The sequence below is a fragment of the Pipistrellus hanaki genome (genome assembly GCF_964339955.1).
Source record: "Pipistrellus hanaki genome assembly, chromosome: 2".
Classification (NCBI taxonomy): domain Eukaryota; kingdom Metazoa; phylum Chordata; class Mammalia; order Chiroptera; family Vespertilionidae; genus Pipistrellus; species Pipistrellus hanaki.
In genome coordinates, this window is record NC_140504.1 from 71,753,207 (window position 1) to 71,773,380 (window position 20,174).

Genomic DNA, 20,174 nt, shown 5'->3' on the forward strand with positions numbered 1-20,174 from the left:
TGATCCTGGTAATTTCCAAATGGTTTTTCCTATGTTCACTGTGCCCACTAAATAAAATATGAAAAAATGAAGCCATAAACATAAAGATTGAAGTTTTTAGCACATAAATGTCAAAATGATCAACAATATCTAGTATTAATCTTCCATATTTTCAGAACCTAATAAACTTCCATGAACTCAGCAGGTTTGTTTTGTTTTTTGTTTTTTGTTTTTTGTTTTTTTGATGTTATGTATGTACATTTAGGAAACACATCTCCAAAAAAAAATTAAAATCCAAATTAAAATGTATTTGTTAAGGTATTCAGATTAGTAATTAATAGCACTTTTTCAACCTAGGGAAATATAAACAATGGACTAGGGAAATAAAATGCACATCCTTCAGACAAGTATTATTATTGAATTAAAGTTTATTTAAAACCATGCAAGAGTTTCTCCATGAGTGTAAGTAGATTGATTCATATGATAGCTATATTTACAGATACCAGTAACTATAACTTTTGTCCACAAGACATACTAAATCAAACAATGTGATTAATTAAAGGTTATCCTTTTTTAAAGAATTTAAGCCACAAAGATGATTAGTCAGTTGCTTGTGAAACCTATTATTTTTTTTTAAAAAAAGTATTTTACTAAATCTAATGTATACAATGAATTAGTGTGCAATCAAATCCAAATACATTCCTCAGAGTATGCCAGAAGTAAGCAAATGATATTAATAGAACCAAGATTATTAAAAAGTAAAGGATTTTTTAATAAATGGTAATATAAAACATCATGGCACATTATCATTATTGGACATGGAAACACAGTAAGACATGTTTCAATATTGACTTTTTGTTGACCCTATAAAGCTAAAACAAAATCCCCAACAGAACAAGAAAATGATAAATTCTAGAAAGTGAGACATAAAGCAGAGTTCTCTTTAAGAACATGCAATTCCCTACAAATAATGTCTCATCTCAATGCATGGGGAAAAGCATATTTAAAATTCAAACAGAGCTCTGTCAGCTGCCAGGGGAACAACTCTCCATCTGCTTCATCAACACAGACAGACATTAGCTGGGTGATGACACAACTCCTTCGAATGTTTATAATTTTAAAAATTAGTGGCAACTCACTTATTCTTTTCTACTTTATTGATTTATACATTTCAAATATGGCCATGTTCATGACCAAATATGTACAAACATTTTTTTTAATGAAAATAACAATTATATACAGTTTGAAAAATCAAATTGTAACTATGACACCTTTTATCTAGTCCAATGACTACAGACTTTCCAACACCAATAATTATTAGATATTTTATCAGGCCAAACGAAAGTTTACAATTTACCTGCTTTTAAACTGGCAATAGCTACATGAGCAATGCCATATGCAACAAATCAAAGTCATTACTATTGTATTAATTGAAATCAATTTTACCATTCATATTAAATTCAGATGTCTAGATCCCAGATAGCTGGGTATGAAATATTTAAATCTGCCAAAGGAATTAAATATTTTTCTTCTTTTCTTTTAATATAATCCACTATATAATAGTGAACTAAATATACTTGTTTCATAGAAACAACTTACATTTGCCAATACAGGGCAAATGGTCTATATACAGATACATTAGGACTGCCTAACTGACAGTGAGTATTGCCGACCAGGCTCCCAGTCAATAGAGCTAATACGGTGGAGCTCTCTGCTGAATGGACTTTCCCTTCAGGATACGTCGGATCTGGAATGGAAAGGAATAGGATTTGTAAGTTTTCTTTTTTATGGTCAGCTTCAACAGGAACCCAGGACCCACCTTATATACACATAAATCCTTAATATACTTCAAGTCAAAACAGCTGTTCTGATACTCAGGAATAAAATATCTGCACATAACTACATGGATCATAGGAAAGCCCCTAGGCTCATTCAGAGCCTAATGGTTGATTTAAACACCAGACTGACAAATTTTCTTAACTGTCTCTCAGTCCACAGCAGACAAAAAGCAACAAATTAGAAGAATAAGATTAGGGTGGGAGATGCAAATGACAACTGCTGGAAGAAGACACATGACCACAGTCTGAATGACTACAGTTTGACAATAGAAGAAAAGGAAAAAAGACCCTCCCTACAAACACACACACACCAAAAAATACAAAAGCCGAGAGTAATCTGAGAACATCAAAAGTCAAATCCTGAGAACATCGCTGTATGACTACACACCACAAACCTGAAGTAGAAGCAAGCACTAGGGTTAGGACATTGCCATTTAATATTCACGATGGTTCCTATCTGTGGGACTTCTGTAAGCCTCATTTTCTTAGCTGAACTCTTATACTGCAAAGTTTTCATAGCTATTAAGTGTATGCATGAAAACTTCACAAATTAAAGAGCTCTATCTTAAGTTATAAAGAGCCCTTCCTTACAAATATGGGTTCCTATGACATTATGGTCATATGAGGGATATAAATCAAAGAAACAGCTAAATTGCACTCCATATAATTTATAATTATGAAAATATGTAATGACCTACCTATAGCCATAATCACCCTCATTTCCCCAGGGAAAAATTTCCATCAAAAATATCTCAAGTTCTTAAAAGATTCAGTTCTAATTATCAAGAAAAGTTCAGTCATGTGAAACTGTTCCATCTCTGAAGATAATATATAAGCATATGATGAGTAAAAGTATAATTTTGTTTAAAGTATAAAATAGTTTTAGGTTCTAATTGCATTTTAAAAACCTTCCTATTTCTTATTTAAAATCAGTTACTAGAAATAATCAGACGTTGACTGAGCACTACTATGAGCCTGGGAATTTCCTGGACACACTACAGACACTGATTCATGTAACACCAACACACACACTGGTAGAACCTGCCTGAAGAGCATGTCCACCCTGAACAAAATCACCTCCCTTTATGTTTCAGACCAAGTGTCTGAAAGCTCTGCCTGTCCCTTCTGTCACCCTCACCTGCTCTCCCACGGGGCCATCAGGAACCAAATGCACTGGCTGCTCGTTCTCCAAGTTCCGAGTACTTGGGTCCGCTCCCTTCCTCATCAACAGGCGGACTGCGTCCAACTGCGTCACCCGATACTGCAGGCTGGCAGCAACGTGGAGCGCAGTGTTTCCATTGTAGGCCTGAGTCAACGAGACAAAACGATGCCCATCAGGAAGGGGGACTTTCGAAAGCTTGAAAAAGGTGTAAGAAAAGTCACTCCAACTCTTGTGAAGTTACTGAAGCTTTCTAACGGTACCTTTGCATTCACGAAAGACAGGCAACTGGGCAGCTCCAAAAAGAGGCGAATGAGTTCCAGATTTGCTTCCTCAGCTGCCAAATGCAGGGCTGTGCGGCCACTTTTACGATCCTTGTTAAAGGCAAGAGGGGAAAAACGTGACCATTCAGACAGCATGCCCCATCATGCTTTTCTCCCAGTCTCCCAAATTCTGACTCAAGCCTTCCTTAACCCCAAATGAGATGAAATTTCTTATTCCTGTTAAATTCCTATAAATCTGCCTAGTTGCCTCTTATCACAGTCTACCTTTACATACAGGGGGTGTGGGGAGGGCATAAAATGTAGAAACACAAACGATACTGTTTTACAAGGACTATAATGTAATACAGTAAATGATTTATTATGTACCTGACTACGTAGACTTATAATTAGTTACATTCCTCACCTCAATTATAAGGTCCCTAAGGACCCAGTAGCTTATATTCAGGCCTCCCTCCCACCCCCAGAACCCCTAACTCAGTGCATTGTACATAAAAGATACTCAGTAAATAAATCTCAGTTTTACAGAGAAAAACTATTATCCATTCTAAAAAGCAGAAGACTAAGTCTAGATCCCACAATGATGAAGCAACCTTACGAAAAAACACAACAGTGATTATTAGTGATAAAAATGAAGCCAAAATGACAATATCAATTTCAAGCATTTTATTGCCTTTCAAAGACTAATTTATTTCATAGCTAAAGGATCTCTTGAATAATAATCCAAAGATTAAAAGCAAATCAAGACAGTAAATCAGATGATCTTTTAAAATCTAAGCTTCTTAGCTACTCAACTCCATTCATTTAAAAAGATTGGGGGTTGGAGGGGGAGTTTTAATCTCTATTTGGGAACAGGTCTTTGTTATAACCACTTCCCCCCATCCCATATCCAAACTCTTCTTAGTTTCCACTGCTAAGAATTTACCTTAGCTTCCACTGCTGCCCCCATTTGAATCAGACACTTAATGGTGTCAACCAGACTCTTATTCTTCAGTAAAAGCTCCTGAACTTCAGGCGAATGTGGCTGTTCATTTCTCTGGAGTTCATGCACCACAGCATTATGGGCCACGACCGCACAGTGCAGAGGAGTCAGGCCTAGAAAAGTATAATAAAGCAGTGGTCAAGCATGCCAGCAAGTCTTTTGGTTGTTCTATAATTACAAAGCTTGAGGATAGCCACGAATGGGCTCCACAAGAACTAGGAAGGCAATCTGAATAGTTCCTCCATTGGTTCTTAGTGCTAATTTCATCTATAGAATATTTTAGCATTAATTACCTCCCTTCCTTCTTGGTATGAAACTCAATATAACTTTAGAACTAATGGGCCCCTCTCTATAAACGGGTTTTGTTTATTTTTACCCAATAAAGTATCATTTGCTTACCATCATAGTTAGTTGCCTCGAGATCCACAAACTGATTGCTCATCACTGCACCCTTCTGAATTGCCTGAAAAATTTAAAAACGTGTATCTGTTAGCAAGAGACAGCTACACGAGTATTCTAAGAAATGCATAAGTGAACTCACCCCACATCCAACATCTAATACTCAAGCCCCATCTCTCCGGCCCTGTGCTAATGGGAGCCTAGGTCACGGCCTCTTACCTGAAGCACCTGGGAGTGGCCCTTCTCAGCACAGACGTGCAGAGGGGTTCTCCCCCAGCAGTCGGTGGTGTTCACCTGGGCTCCAAGGTTCACCAGATCCTGCACAATAAGGTGCTGATTGGCAGCCACCGCCACCTGAAAGGCACTCTGTGGACATTCAGAAGAAGGAAAAAAAAATGTTTTTAAAACAGGTAATACTACCATGATATATGAACCTACACTAAGACTGAGGGGAAAACCCACATAGAAAAAAAAAAAAAAAAAAAAAAACCCACATAGAAAACCCTATTAATAAATAATAAGATACTGTAATACAAGAAAACTAAAGTAAACTTATGGTGTGGCTTTATTATACCCAATTAGTCTTTGGTCAAATAACTATGAAGTTAATGTTAATAACTTCAAGGGTGATGGTGGCAAACAGTAAACCTCTCAAAGTTAATATTAACTAGACTCGTTTGGTCTTGAGCTCTGAAGCTATCTGTAGATGAGTACGAGGCTGGCTGTCATTCTCTTCACAGCGACCACATCTTTGCCACTCTGCTCTGTCGGGTTCTCACCTGCCCATTGTGCTCTTTAACATCCAGCATGTGAAGTGCATTCATCTTCCTTGCAAGGACATAGGAAAGTGCCCTTCGCCCTTGGGCAACAGCAATATGGAGGAACCTGGAAGACAAGGAAAGGAAAAGAGGTGAATTACTTCTGATTTCACTAAGTTCATTTTTCAAAAAAATATTCCTTCAGCCCCTTTCTTAATATGTTGGTACACTCAAAACACTGCAGAGCATAAATTGCCCTGTCTACTAAGTTGATAATACATCTGAGTAGCACCGGGATGAGTCACTTTAAATCTATTATTTTTAATATTTATAAAAACCCTATGAAGGAGGTGTTGTCATTTTATATGTTAAGAAACAGGCATAGAGAACTTACATAACTTGCCCAAGGCCAAAGGTATCAGGACAGCTAAGAATTCAATCTACAAATCAACTTACATTTGACCATGACCAATTAATCATAATCGGATGTTCTCTATAGATTCAGAAATTATTCAAAGACAATACATATGTTTTTATTAACTTAGACAAGGTAATTTGTTCAGCCAGAAAAAGAAAAGAAAAGAAAAGAAAAGAAAAGAAAAGAAAAGAAAAGAAAAGTAAAGAAAAGAAAAGTAAAGAAAAGAGAAGAGAAGAGAAAAGAAGAGGAAAGAAGAGGAAAGAAAAGAAGAAAAGGAAATAAAAGGAAAGAAAAGAAAAGAAGAGGAAAGAAAGAAAGAAAGAAAGAAAGAAAGAAAGAAAGAAAGAAAGAAAGAAAAGGGAAACTCTTTCTTGAAATATTAGTTATCATTGAACAGCAGTTTCTACCTACAGTCTTCATCTCAATTAGCCAACCATTTGGTAAGGTCTAATTTGGTATAGCTAACTCCTCTGCCCATTATTAGGTACATGAGATAAAGGGATACTCACGTGTCACCATCTGCATCCTTTGAAAGAAACTGGTCTTGGGAGATATTTGCCAGTTTGCCTTCTTCCTGCTCTACTTGCCACTGAAAAAGTGACTTCCCTAACTGGGTGGTGTTCATGGAGTCTCCGATGATGTTCTGGAATGGCAGAGAGGTGCTTACAGGCACAGAGCCTGCCTCGGGCCTCGCCATGGCCTCACAGGCGAAGTTCTGCAGGTGGGCGTCATTTTGTTGCTGAACACTGGGGGAAGTCTGAATGGGAACAGCAACATTCTCACATTCCCCGTGACTAGTTAAAAGGGATGCAAAACTTTGGTCTGAGCAGAACTGTAGTGCTTGGTCACCAAAGAAGTTTGCTTCATAGTTGGGAGACTGGGAAGTTCTGGAATAAGGACTGTATTCCAGAGCTGGGTTGTGGGTATAATGCTGCTGGGACTGTGGCTGCGGCTGCATGTTCTGGTTCTGAGGAGAATACTGGTACATGGAAGCCTGATCCATCATGTGTGGGGAGCTGCTGACTTGCAGAGGTTGGTACTTCTGAGGTGGACTGAAGATCTGCCCTCCATGGAAGTCCTGGCACTGCTCTCGGGGAGAGCCCTGAGGGACCACCGCAGGGCTCATCCAGCTAACTTGGACAGTATTCAGGGAAACCGGGCTGCATTCATTCTTAATGTTGATAATGTTCTGAAGCAGATTGGCACTGCTGTCCTGTTTGGGTTCATTGGGGTGAGCATCTTCCATGCTCTCTGCAGGTGTTGGTGTTTGAGGCGGTGTCTGGACAGAAAGAAAAAGCAAATTGCATACTCCCTTCCAAAATCATTCCAGGAATAATTTCTCTCTATAGAATATAGTTTAATTTCTGAAAGGCATCAGAGGAAAATAGTGAGACACTTACCAAAAACTGGGTGTGCAGCAAAGCTGGCCTTTTACAAGCTGGTCCATCAGACAACGAATCTGGTCCTTTCCTTTTTCCACTATACGACACAGTGTTTGTCAACTCTACACCCAAAAAAGGAATGTGGAATCTATGATCATTTTATTTTGAATATTTTACCCATAATCACACTACATTATTTTATCTTAAAGGCCCCATAATATCATGAATAGAAGTAATTCTTACCTGCAAATTGCTCTCTGTTCACACCTTGTGCCTATAAGGAAAAACAGTTTCCAATTTAGTATAATATAATATTAAATGGCTTTCTGCTTGATATAGATCAATAAACATACTTATCTCTCCCACTCTTTACAGCTCACCATAAACCTTTGATGCAGCTGTTCTATCAATATTTATTTTCTATCTTAATTTTCATTCTATCTTGCAACTTCCCCCCCTTTGCCCTTTCACCTTAGTTCAACTATGTCAAGATAAAATTAATAAGGCCATTTGAGTTTTCCCTTTCTTAATCAAGATGGTCCATTTCAGTTGAACCCCATTTATTTCTTTGCCCCAATTTCATTCATTAAATTTATCTTGTCCACCTGCCGAGTGCCTAGCACTGGGCTAAGTGATAGGAAACGACAGACAGCAAGACACATATGCTCCCTGTCCTATGGACTTGGTGGTCTACGAAAGACTTACAGGACTTAGGTCAGCAAAAACTAATAGCTCCAAAAGACTAATCTTCCTGATCTCTGACCCAAAACAAAAAAAATAAGAGGTGCCACCTTAAAATCATCTGTGGCTTGACCAGAAGCCTTCTGCTTGTGGCTTCGGATGTGCAGCAGGAGCTCCTTCACCGAGTTCTTCACACGCACACCTTGAAAGGGTCCTCTCTGCTGCCTTCCAACCCCCATATGGGGCTCAGCTGTTCAAAAGAAAAAAGAAAAAAACATGTCCCAATTAAGTCTCTGCACAGACACAAATCTTAGGAACCTCAAAAGCATAGCTGTCTAATGTATCAAGTCCCCAGTCACCAGAATGCAAAGCCTTGCCAGCTTGCTCTGGTCAACAGCCTACAGGTCATTCCCCAGTCCTAATGAAGGTTTGATGCTGCCTGAATGCTTTGCCCCGATAAAGCATCCTGAAGAATTAAAGCTCATACAAGTGTGGTTTCGGGGATCTTCAGAGCCAACAGACAACCCAAATTAAACCTCTCTGTCTCTCACCCCTTTCAACCCATGGGACGATATCACAGATTTGCCATGATAACTCTCAGAGATCTATCATTATCCTTCACTTTCAAAAAACCTTGGGGGATCAAGGGATACATGATGAATTTTTAGCTTTTCAAACCAAAGGCTTTGTGCCCACATAAAATTGTAAAAGTCTATTAACCCCCTAACCTAAGAAAGCACAAAACAAACTTCCTCCAAAGATCTCAATGTACCAAAGTCTAACAGTGAACAATGTCTTAGATTTGTTTCTTATTATCTCACTCAGTTCAGTCAACTATGCCAAGAAATCTGCCTGAATTCGCTCAGATTAAACACAGTTCCACATACGCACGCAGGATTTCCCCTCACTGACTTTTGGAACTGCTCACAGAGGCCTTCTAAGTAAAAAGGAAATCTGTAATCTCATTTCATAGTTAAACTTTAAAACACACTTTGAAATGTAGTCTGTGAGCACAGCATTCCACTTCTGACCACTGCTATGTCATAACCTCTTGGGATGAGTTGAACACAAAGTAAACATGCAAAAAAGCCAGGAAATGAATAATCCAGCCACCTCACTGACAGTGGAAAAAAGAAGATGGGACAAGAAACAATGCATAATTTGTATATATACATATATATATATGTATATCATAAGTATAGGAAAGAAACAATTTAATGATGGGGCAAATTAAATGACTAGTTAGTTTTACATTTAAGTTAGGGAATATCTTGCCAGAGTCTAACACAACATTTCTCTGGAATGACAGGAGTTAATAATTCAACGTCACAAAGAGAAAAAATGTAGTTTGAGAAATCCCCTAATGGTTAAGCCATAAACCAGGGAAGTAGCAAAATAGTTTCAACCAGATGAAAGCCAAATGTGGGAGAAAAGGTTCTAATTACACACACACACACACACACACACACACACACACACACTTTTACATACAACTAAGTGGATTAAAGTACTCCTTTAAATGAAAATGAAAATTCACTTTTTAAAAGAAGACAACCAAAACAGCAGTGGCTGGCAGTGGGGAACACCTAAAAAAGAGAACATCCTTTAAATCATGCTGATTTAGATTCTCCAACATTTGAGATTATCTAGAGGTTCTTTAGTCTACCCACTGTGGCATCCTGTTTTCCCCCAAAGTATGCAGCTCGGTTCCTTCAGAAAAGAAAGTAACCAGCCCTGGCCAGGCAGCTCAGCTGGTGAGAGCACCCGTCCTCCCAATGCACCAAGGCTACCAAGGCTACGGTTTGATCGCTAGCCAGGGAACAAACATATAAGAATCAACCAATGAATGCATAAATAAGTGGAACAACAAAATTGATGTTTCTCTTCCTTTCCCCTTTCCTCCCTCCCCGCCCCCCCCCTTTCTTTCTCTCTCTCTCATCAATAGAAATTTTAAAAATGAAAGAAACTAACCAACTCACAACCAAAGAAAGAAAACATTGTTTCTTTGCTAGATGTGGCTTAACCATCCCAAAGCACACAGAACAAAATCCAGAAGCGCGGAGATTCTGGCCGGACTCCAACTGGCCAAGAGCACAAACGAAACACACATTGAGTTGGTTTTCCGTATCGCTTTCCTTTCTTGAACATAAAGTCCTTTTACTTAAAATCTCCATAAACACTTAGGAAGAACCAACTACATTATACCCAAAACCCCTCCATAATATGTGAATTCTAGCTTAATAAAGTTGTTTGAAAAAGAGAAAATCTACTGTGGTTCGGGTTCGTACTCCCTCCACTGCATCACCACCCTCTCCGCACCCCCACCCCGCACCCCAGAAGTCAGAGTTTTGTTCCCAAAACTACGAAGCCAGCTGTAGGGAGCCTGGGTTTCTCAGGCCATCAAACGCCCGGCACTGGGGAAGGCATCCAGCAGTCGCCTAATCAATGACCGCCGCTATGGAAGGAGCACAGGCACCTCGCATCCGAGTGGGGCGCGGGTGGCTGGGGCGCAGGGGGTGCGTGGGGTGCGGGGGGCGCAGGGGCCGCCCCGCCAGGACGCTAGGTACCTTGCATCCGCTCGGCGCGGGCGCTGCCTCTCGGCCGGGACTCCACGGCCCCGCAGGAGGACACGGCGGAGGCGGAGGACAGGTCGGAGGAGTCGGAGCCCGGGGAGCCGGGCGCCGAGGGCCCCGAGGCCGAGCAGCCGGCGTCGCAGGCGCCGGGGGCAGCGGGCGGGGACGCGCTGTAGAAGTAGGCCAGGTTCAGCGGGCTAGTCATGAGGCCGCAGTCGCCGGCCGCGTCCAGCAGCCCCTCTGCGCCGCGGCTGTCGTCCAGCAGCTGGTCCACGATCATGCTCCCGGCGCGGCGCGCGGGGACTGCACACCGGCGGGCTGCGCGGCTGCGGCTGGAGCTGAGCTGAGCTGCGGCTGGGGCTAGAGCTGAGCTGAGGCTGGGGCTGTGGCTGGGGATGCGACAGGCTCGGGCTGTGGCTGGGGATGCGACAGGCTCGGGACCGGACGGTGATGACGGAGGACGGGCGGGCACGGGCGCAGCCCCGCGGCCCAGCTTTATACCCGGCCCCCGGGGTGCGGGGCGGGGCGAGGGGGGCAGCCTCCGCGCCGGCCCCGCGCGCCCTGCCCGGCCATTGGAGCGGCTGGTCCCCTCCCCGCCCCGCCTCCGGATGCGCTCGGTTTCCAGTAAAATGTCCAGGATGAGGCAATGCGCCTCCGCCCGCGCCCCGCCCGCCCGGCTCCGCCCGGCCCGACCGGTTGCTTCCTGGCCCTTCACCTGGAAACCCCGATCGAGAGCGGCCCCCGGACCCGGGCGCCGGCCCGCGGAGAGGCCGGCCAGCCCCGCCCTCGGCGCCCGGCTGGCCCGGCGCCCCGGGAGGGGGCGTGCGCTGGGCCTGGGGTTGCAAACGGAGGCGGAGGTGGGGGGACAGGGGCGGTCGTGGGGCGGGGAGGCGACCGGGAACCGGTCGGCCAGGTTCCCGGGGCTGGAAGTCCCGGACCGTGCGCGCCGCACCCTCTGCCGGGCTCCTCGCCAGCCCGAGGGAAGGCGTCTCTGGAAAGGCTCTAAAGACGCATCTCCTCCTGCGCCTCAAAGCCACTTCTGTCCTCTTAAATTCAGAAAACTTTTGCTGCCGATATTCCTTTCCACAGGGCCTACACTGAATATGATTTGAAGCCAATTTTCAGTTTTAAAAACTTACAACCTGGCCCTGGCTTAGAGGATAGAGCGACGGCCCCGCGGACTGAAGGGGGTCCCGTGTTCGAACCTGGTCCAGGGCACGGAAAAAAATGAAATGAGTTGTAAACTGGGCAACAGCTAAACTTTTTTGGTGGGTGGGAGGAGGAGGTGTGTGTGTGTGTGTGTGTGTGTGTGTGTGTGTGTGAGAGAGTGTGTGTGAGTCCGAAAATTTTTTAAAAAGCAGTGCCCTACAGTACTGTACCCTTCAATACTGGAACAAAGTCATCTTGGCAAAATGGTAAGTGTATTTGTATATGTAACTTATTTATTCTGCATAACTTTACACTGTGTCTGATAAACATTTTGCTCCTGCCTGTCTTAAAGACTTTTTAAAATCGATTTACACAAATTATGGAAGTCATATTATTACTTTGTTGAGCCCATGGCTAGGAGTTGGCAAGAGAAAACGATGAATGATTATGTCTGTCCTTTCAAGTACACTATAATTTTGTAGGAACGATAAGGTAAGTACATCTATGCTATATTAATAGAAACCGATTATGATGAAGTAACATGAGGGATACAAAGTTCAGTGAGTGTCCCGAAAAGAGAAACAAGTCTGGTGGAGGAAAAGAGGTCGTGAGGAAAATCTGTGTAAAGGAGGTGGCGGTTGAGATAGGCACTGAAGGACGGTGGGATCTCAGCCCACAGCTTGGACAGCAGGAGCGAAGAACTAAGATGAGGAGCCGGAAGATGGTAACATGAAATGTAAAAGGTAACTTGGTGTCTTTGGGTGGAGCACTCCAGTGGCAGGCTAAAAATCTCCACTGGGTCTTTATTTAGTAAACATTGAGTGAACGTAAAAGACTTTGTGGCAGACAAAACTAATCTGGAAGCAGCTTAGAGAAGGTAACACTGAGGTCCCCAGGGGCTATAGGGGGGGGAGAGGAGGAATGCAATAGCCCAGGAGGAAACTGACCAGCCCCTGGGGCAGAGGCATGGGAAAGGGAAAGTAAATGGAAAGAAAGCAGGGCTGGGCAGCATGGCTAGGGCAGAATCCAGAGGTCTGGCCCAGTTGGAGGTGAGGAGCCATGTAAGGTCCCCAGTCAGGCTCTGGTTTGGGGCTGGATGACAGATGAACAAGGATGCCAGCTTCAGCTCGCAGGGAAATTAGCAAAGGCAGAATATTAGGGTTCCAGGAGGGAAGAAGGGACAGAGGGAGGGAGATGGTGAAAAGAGTCGGTGCTAGGAATTAATCTCGGTGTAAGACCCTGGTGGGGGTTCCAAAGTAAATGTTTCCTCTTTTCTCACAAGTGTTGGATTGTTCCCAAAACTTCTTGCTGTTTCTCCTTCCCAATTTTTGGATTTTGGTAACTTTAAAAGATAACTTTTAATTTTGGTAACTTTTAAAAATAAAAAGGAAACAACTACCTTGATATATCTGCAGAAAGTAAAAAGTTCTTATAATTGCAATTCCTCAAAAGCGAAAAATCACTTAAAAGATGCTCCAAAGAATATGTTGGGTCTTTTCAATACAATCTATTGGGATTTTATTACCTCCCCTGTTTAGAGCAATGGCAGAGCGGTCTTTTTAGACACCTTTTGACAATCCAATATTCAGTCACTGTTAGCCATGTCAAGTACTATGTCAAGACAGGTAAGGGGGTGTAATGGTGATGCCCAAAACCACAAGCCTGGCCAGCCACATGAGTGGGACGCTATCCCTGTGGCTATAAGAACTCAGAGCTCCTACCACCGGAAGCTGGAGCTTGGCTCTGCCCGGGGTCACACTCGGAGCCCTGCCCGACTTCCACTGCACCAGACTGTGCTGCCGCTAGCCACCTGGCCTGAGACAATGCCTGCCTCTCCAACTGCGGCCACTGCCAGAGACAGGGACTTCACAGCTCTGGAACTTTCTATCGTGTAAGCGCCCCTCTCTGTGTGTATCTTCCCTATGACTCTATTGGCTTAACGGGGAGGTCTCCCCTAATAAACCGGGCAACGCCCATTTATTATTTTTATGTATAATAAAAGCCTTAATGGTCATTCAAATAAATTCATGGACAAAAAATCCATGGCAATTGTCTTTTTCAAAATAAACTCTCCCCTAAAATTATGTACTGTTTCATTTGGTGTATCAAAATTCACACCTCAAAATAAGTGCCTCTGGGGGACTTTATATAGACAAATAAGATCGGCGAAAGAGTGATGTCTCAAAACAGTTTGATATGAAATGCTAAAGCAATCACCCTGTTTGAGAAGGCCACACCCCCAACGGCCATACGCCTTCCCAGACACAGTCCAGAATTACTGTTAATATCACTTCAAAAGGAAAATAAAAAATACTCTGCTTCATTTAAATGTTTAAATATTCATTCTATTTGGTTGAATGATATGACACTGCCATTGTGCTAATCAAATATGGCTGAGCACTCACTCCGTGGAAGACAGCACCCTGTTAGGAGGACACTGGAAAAGCCCGCTGAAAATGACAACCAAGACCAACTAGCCACCCATGTGAGGGAACCATGCTGAGAGTAGACTCTCCAGCTCCAGTAGGCCTTTACATGACTGCAGCACTGACCAACATCTTGACTATAGTCTCATAAGCAAACTTGAGCTAGAACCCACCCACCCCCAAAACCACTCCCAGATTCCTGACCACAGAAATTACAATAAAAAGCAGAGGCCTTGAAAATTTGCCCAAGGTCACACTGTTCATCATAGGTGGAGAAGAGATTAAAGTTTCCATCTGTCTGACTCTGGAGCCTGATCTCATTTGCTTTAAAAGGGGAGGTTATTTGGTAGTCACAAAATAGTAATGATATGTAGAGTATAGCACAGGGAACATAGTCAACTAGAGGTGTGTGGGGGGGGTTGGGGGCATCTCCTCAGCCCACCTGCACCCTCTCCAATCTGGGACCCCTCGAGGGATGTCCACTGCCCTCACAATCCAGGACTACTGGCTCCCAACTGCTCACCTGCCTGCATGCCTGATTGCCCCTAACTGATTCTGCCTGCCAGCCTGATCACCCCCTAACCACTCCCCTGCCAGCCTAATCAACGCCTAACTGCTCCCCTGCTGGCCCAATTCCCCCCAACTGCCTTACCCTGCCAATCTGATCACCCATAACTGCCCTCCCCTGCCAGCCATCTTGTACCACATTGGGGCAGCCATCTTGATTGAGGGTTTGATGGTCAATTTGCATATTACCACTTTATTATATAGGATAATATTATAATGATTATGTATGAGGGCAAGTGGGTACTTAAAATAACAGTGATAATGGGGGAAGCGGGGAGACCACTTGTAAAGTATATGATTGTCTAATCATCTTGCAGTACACTTGAAACTAATATAAAATAATATTGAATGTAAACTGTAATGGAAAAATAAAATATAAAAATATATAGGTGGATAATTACAGAAGTAAAAAATTCATACTTTTGTTAGTTCGTTGGGGTTTTTTTTAAAGGGAGATCAAAAAACTCATTTTCCTCAAGGTTCAGATGCCCTATCTGCATCTAACAATACAGAAACAGATTAAAATGACATGTCAGAGTTCCCTGAGTCATGGGAGAAATAAATCTATACTAAAGTAACTGGAAAAAAACTATAAATAAAGAATAAAACTATGATGCTGCTATCATTTGCTTGGCTTTATAGACATTAATCATTTAACTTACTACACTTTATACAATGGAACATTGTTGAATTAATTGTATTATGGTTCCAGTTAAGTAAAATGTACTGATTTTTTTAATGTAGGTGTAATGAACTTTTGAAAAGCCAAAAATTATTTTGTGCAGCTTTCCAAACTTAAAATGAAAATGTCAATGAAGTTTCTTGCAAAGTAAGTTATTGTACAGAATTGGCTGAAGAAGTGGACATTGCAGTTAAGTGGCCAATAAAGTCTGATAGATTTTATTCTGCAGAATGCCTTCTAGATAAAAAGAAACCCTAGCTAAAGATATCCTAGCTCTGCCACTTCCCAATGATATGGTAAGTGATCCACTTGAATATTTAACTAAAAACATGAAAACTGATCTTGTCGGCAAAACTGCCTTTTTACCTTAGAAATGGACAGATCTGCAGACTGTCAGGACTTGCTATTTTGGCTGTATTTATCAGGCATCAGCACCAGTTAATCAATGAAGCTCTCTTATATGAATGTCTGACAACAAACATAAGAGGTGCTAAAATATTCAAAGTATACAATAATTTTTTTTAAATATCACCATTTACAAGGAACAACTGTGTTAACACTTGCACTAATGGTACAAAAGCAATAGGTAAAACCACTGGTGCCTTACAGCAAATCAAGGCAGTGGCAACAAAATAAGTGGAAGCATATACCGTATCCATGGATATGAAGAACTAACAGTATTAAAATGTCCATATTATCTAAAGCAATCTATAGATTCATCACAATTCCTATCAAGATACCAATAGTGTATTTTACAGAACTAAAACAAATATTTCAAAAAGAAATTTTATGAAACAACAAAACAACCAAATAGCCATAGCAATCTTGAAAAAGAAGAATAGAGTTGGAAGCTAATACCACCAACTACCTAATATCAAACTATACTACAAGGCCATACTAATCAAAACAGCATGGTATTGGCATTAAATCAGACATCACAATAAATGGAACAGAATAGAGAGCCCAGAAATAAACCCATGCCTTTAGGGCCAATTAGCATTTGATAAAGGAGGAAAGAGCATACAATGGAGTAGACAGTATCCTATCTAATAAAAGAATATGCAAATTGACTATCTCTGCTATACCCACAAGCCATACCCACCAGCCAATCAGGAGTGAGTATGCAAATCAACCCAACCAAGATGGCTGTGGCCACAGAGCAAGCAGCAGGCTTGGGTTTCCCCAGTAATGGAGGAAGCCAAGCTTTCACTACACCCTGGCCAGCCTAGGCCTCCATTCAAGGTAACAAAGTTTCAATTATAGAAGATAAATAAATCCCAGATACCAGGGCCTCTGCTTGGGTTGCTCAGGGGTGTGGCTGGCCTGCAAACCACCACAGGCCCCACACCCAGGCTGCCCCACGGGAACCCCCACCCTGATCTGGGACACCCTTCAGGCCAAACCATCTGGCCCCCACCCATGCACCAGGCCTCTAACCTCTCTAATAAAAAAGAAATACGCAAATTGACCATCACTCCAACATACAAGCTTACTGCTCCAAGTGGTCAAAGATGGCTGCCCCCATATGGATACAAGTTGGCCACCACAAGATGGCTGGCAGGTGAGGGCAGTTGGGAGGCACCAGGCCTGCAAGGAAGGGCAATTGGGGGGGATCAGGCTTGCAGGGGAGGGCAGTTAGGGGTGACTAGGCTGGCAGGGGAAGGCAGTTAGGGACAAACAGGCTAGCAGGAGAGGAATTAGGCATCAATCAGGCTGGCAGGGGAGTGGTTAGAGGGTGATCAGGCTGGCAAGCAGTAGCAGTTAGGGGCAATCAGAAAGGCAGGCAGTCGAGCAGCTGGGAGCCAACAGTCCTGGATTGTGAGAGGGTAGTCGGACATCCCTTGAGGGGTCCCAGATTGGAGAGGGTGCAGAATGGGCTGAGGGACATACACACACCCATGCACAAATTTCATGCACCGGGCCTCTAGTATTCAGTAAGTGGTGTTAGTAAATTTGAACAGATTGGGGGGGGGGGGGGGGGGAACGACTAAATCACCTTCTAAAACCACACACAAAAACTCAAACTGGCTTAAAGACTTAAATTTAAGACTTGAAACCATAAATATCCTAATAAAAGAAAACATAGGCAGTAAAATCTCAAACATTTCTCATAGTGATATTTTTTCAGACAAGGGAAAGAAAAAAGAAAAAATAAACAAATGGGACTATATCAAACAAAAAGTTTTTGCAGAGCAAAGGAAACTATCAACAAAATAAAAAGGTAACCCACTGAGTGGGAGAATATACTGGTATTCACCAATGATACATCTGATAAGAGGTTAATATTCAAAAAAAATTTAATATTCAAAATAAATTTTTAAATTTATGGAGCCCTGGCCAGTTTGGCTCAGTAGATAAAGCATCAGCCTGCAGACTCAAGGGTCCCAGGTTCGATTCTAGTCAGGGGCATGTACTTTGGTTGTGGGCATATACCCAGTGGGGAGTGTGCAGGAGGCAGCTGATCAATGTTTATCTCTCATAGATGTTTCTAATTCTCTATCCCTCTCCCTTCCTCTCTGTAAAAACTCAATAAAAATTAAAAAAAAAAAACTTATGGAACAAAACACATACACACCCCAACTTAAAAATGGGTACTTCTCTAAAGACATACAGATGGCCAATAGACATATTAAAAAATGCTCAATGTCACTAATCATCAGAGAAATGCAAATTAAAACCTCACACCTCACACCTGTATATCAAGAAATTATCAAGTAACAAATGCTGGTGAGGATGTGGAGAAAAAGTAAGACTCATGCACTGTTGGGTGGGAATGCAGACTGGTGCATTTCCACTATGGAAAATAGTATGGAGTTACAAATATTAAAAATGGAACTGCCTTCTTACTCAGCAATTCCATTTCTGGGAATATATATGAAAAAACCTGAAACACTAATACGAAAAAATATCTACACCCCTATGTTCATTGCAGTGTTATTTACAATAGCCAAGATTTGGAAGCAGCCCAAGTGCCCATCAATAGATGAGTGAATAAAAATAAAAAAAAGCTGTGATACATTTACACAATTGAATATTACTCAGCTGTACAAAGAAAAAGAAGAAAAGAAGAAGGAGGAAATCTTACCTTTTGAGCAGAATGGATGGACCTGGAGAGTTATGTTAAGTGAAATAAGCCAGTCAGAGAAAAGCGATTTCACTTACATGTGACATCTAATGAACAAAATAAACAAACATACAAAATAGAATCAGACTCATAGATACAGAGAACAGACTGGTGGTTGCTATAGGAGAAGAGGGTTAGCAGGACTTGATGAAAAGGGTGAAGTGATTAAGTAAAGGAGAAACAAACAAAAACAACTTAGAGACACAGAAAACAGCATGGTGATTTCCAGAAGTGAAAGAGGTTAAAGAGGGAATAAATGGTGACGGAAGGAGATTTTTGACTTTGGGTAGTGAACACACTACACAGATGACATGTTATAGAATTATATCTTGAAATCTATATAATTTTCTAAACCAATGCTATCCCAAAAAATTCAATGAAAATTAAAAAAAAGAAGCCCTGGCTGGTGTGGCTCAGTTGGTTGGAGCATTGCCTCATACACCAAAAGGTGGTGCATTCAATTCCCCGTCAGGAAACATATGTGGGTGATGGGTTTGAGGAAATTTCTCAAAGCAGGTAAGTAGACCTGGCTAGTAGCCTAATCATCATACTGATGAATAAGCAAAGGGTTTCCACATCTTGGAATATCTTCCTCAGAATAAGCGTGAAACACTTCTCAGTACGGTATGTGCAGTATGTACAACCTTACAGATTATGGACTGATTGTGTCAAGGCAAAAATAATGCTGGAGCATCCCTAGAGAAACCTCTCTGGAGCTTTCTCTTGCTAAAAGTATCTATTAAAAGGTGCCATGTGCCCTAGCCAGTTTGGCTCAGTGGATAGAGTGTTGGCCTGCAGATCCAAGAGTCCTGGGTTCTATTCTGGGTCAAGGGCATGCACCTAGGTTGCAGGCTCCTCCCTGGCCTGAGTCCTGGGCTTTGTGTAGGAGGCAACCAATTGATGTGTTTCTCTCACATTGATATTTCTCTCTGTCTTTCCCTCTCTTCCACTCTCTCTAAAAATCAAAGAAAAAAAAAGAGGTGTCATGTACCACTTGGTCCCATAATATTTTCTGAATCCCAATGATGTGCCAGGGGAGGCGTCCACTAGGTAAAGTACTCCCATCACTTTCCAGTAGGGGCACAAGGCCTGTCTGCTGATGTGTGGGCAGAAGAGGTTCTGTGTACAAGGCCAGGTCACACAGCTAAACATCCCAAATCATATGATATGATGGAGTAACGTTCGACGTTGGTCTGAAGGGCTACCCTGCTCTCTAACAAAACATCCACATGAAAGTAGTGCACTTTCCCTAAAATCCACCCTTAAATCATTCTGAGCTCACAGAGGTGCTTCCTGATTCCTGTGCAACGATGAGCTTTATCCATAGAAGACAGACACAGAGTGACATGAATGATGTAGGTGAGCTTCATCCAAAAGGGCAGAGCCTTACAAGTTCTGTGGCTGCTTCTGCTTTCTCTGTCTTGTTGACAATGCAGAGGTTTCATTTCCATATACATGAATGAAACCAGCATCATAAACACTGACTGTGGGGATATCATCAGCTCTTGCCTCCTTGAAAGGTTACTAAAATGTGCACTGCTTGAAACAGAATGGTGAAGAAAGAAAAGTATCTTCCCCCAACTTCCCTTTTCCTCCCTTTCCTCCACTCCATTCTCTTTTTTGTCACTTTCCGGCAGATTCCAGACAGTTAAACACAGTCCAAAATTAGTCTTCTCTACATATCCTTTGACAAAAAACTCACATCCTCTGGGAAGTCAGCTCAGCTTTCAGGAAGAAAACTCTGATAAGCTGAGTCACATTGTAACATAAATAAAT

General features: G+C 42.2%; 1 protein-coding gene across 2 annotated transcripts in view; it reads right to left on the reverse strand.

Moving 5' to 3' along the window:
- Window positions 1-228: 228 nt before the first annotated feature.
- Window positions 229-20,174, reverse strand: part of NFKBIZ (NFKB inhibitor zeta) — a 33,151-nt gene continuing 13,205 nt past the window's right edge. Inside the window, exons 1-12 of one of the 2 annotated variants that reach the window (XM_084875458.1) lie at window positions 10,445-10,960; window positions 7,988-8,127; window positions 7,440-7,470; window positions 7,215-7,318; window positions 6,324-7,093; window positions 5,418-5,523; window positions 4,858-5,004; window positions 4,639-4,702; window positions 4,183-4,352; window positions 3,240-3,350; window positions 2,956-3,123; window positions 229-1,726 (exon numbers count right to left, since the gene is read on the reverse strand). In XM_084875458.1, the coding sequence (XP_084731584.1) occupies window positions 1,673-1,726; window positions 2,956-3,123; window positions 3,240-3,350; window positions 4,183-4,352; window positions 4,639-4,702; window positions 4,858-5,004; window positions 5,418-5,523; window positions 6,324-7,093; window positions 7,215-7,318; window positions 7,440-7,470; window positions 7,988-8,127; window positions 10,445-10,730 (2,151 nt within the window). In that variant the 5' untranslated portion in view covers window positions 10,731-10,960 and the 3' untranslated portion in view covers window positions 229-1,672. Of the gene's footprint in view, window positions 1,727-2,955; window positions 3,124-3,239; window positions 3,351-4,182; window positions 4,353-4,638; window positions 4,703-4,857; window positions 5,005-5,417; window positions 5,524-6,323; window positions 7,094-7,214; window positions 7,319-7,439; window positions 7,471-7,987; window positions 8,128-10,444; window positions 10,961-20,174 lie in introns of those variants that run through there. The other variant, XM_084875459.1, reaches the window with a different exon arrangement.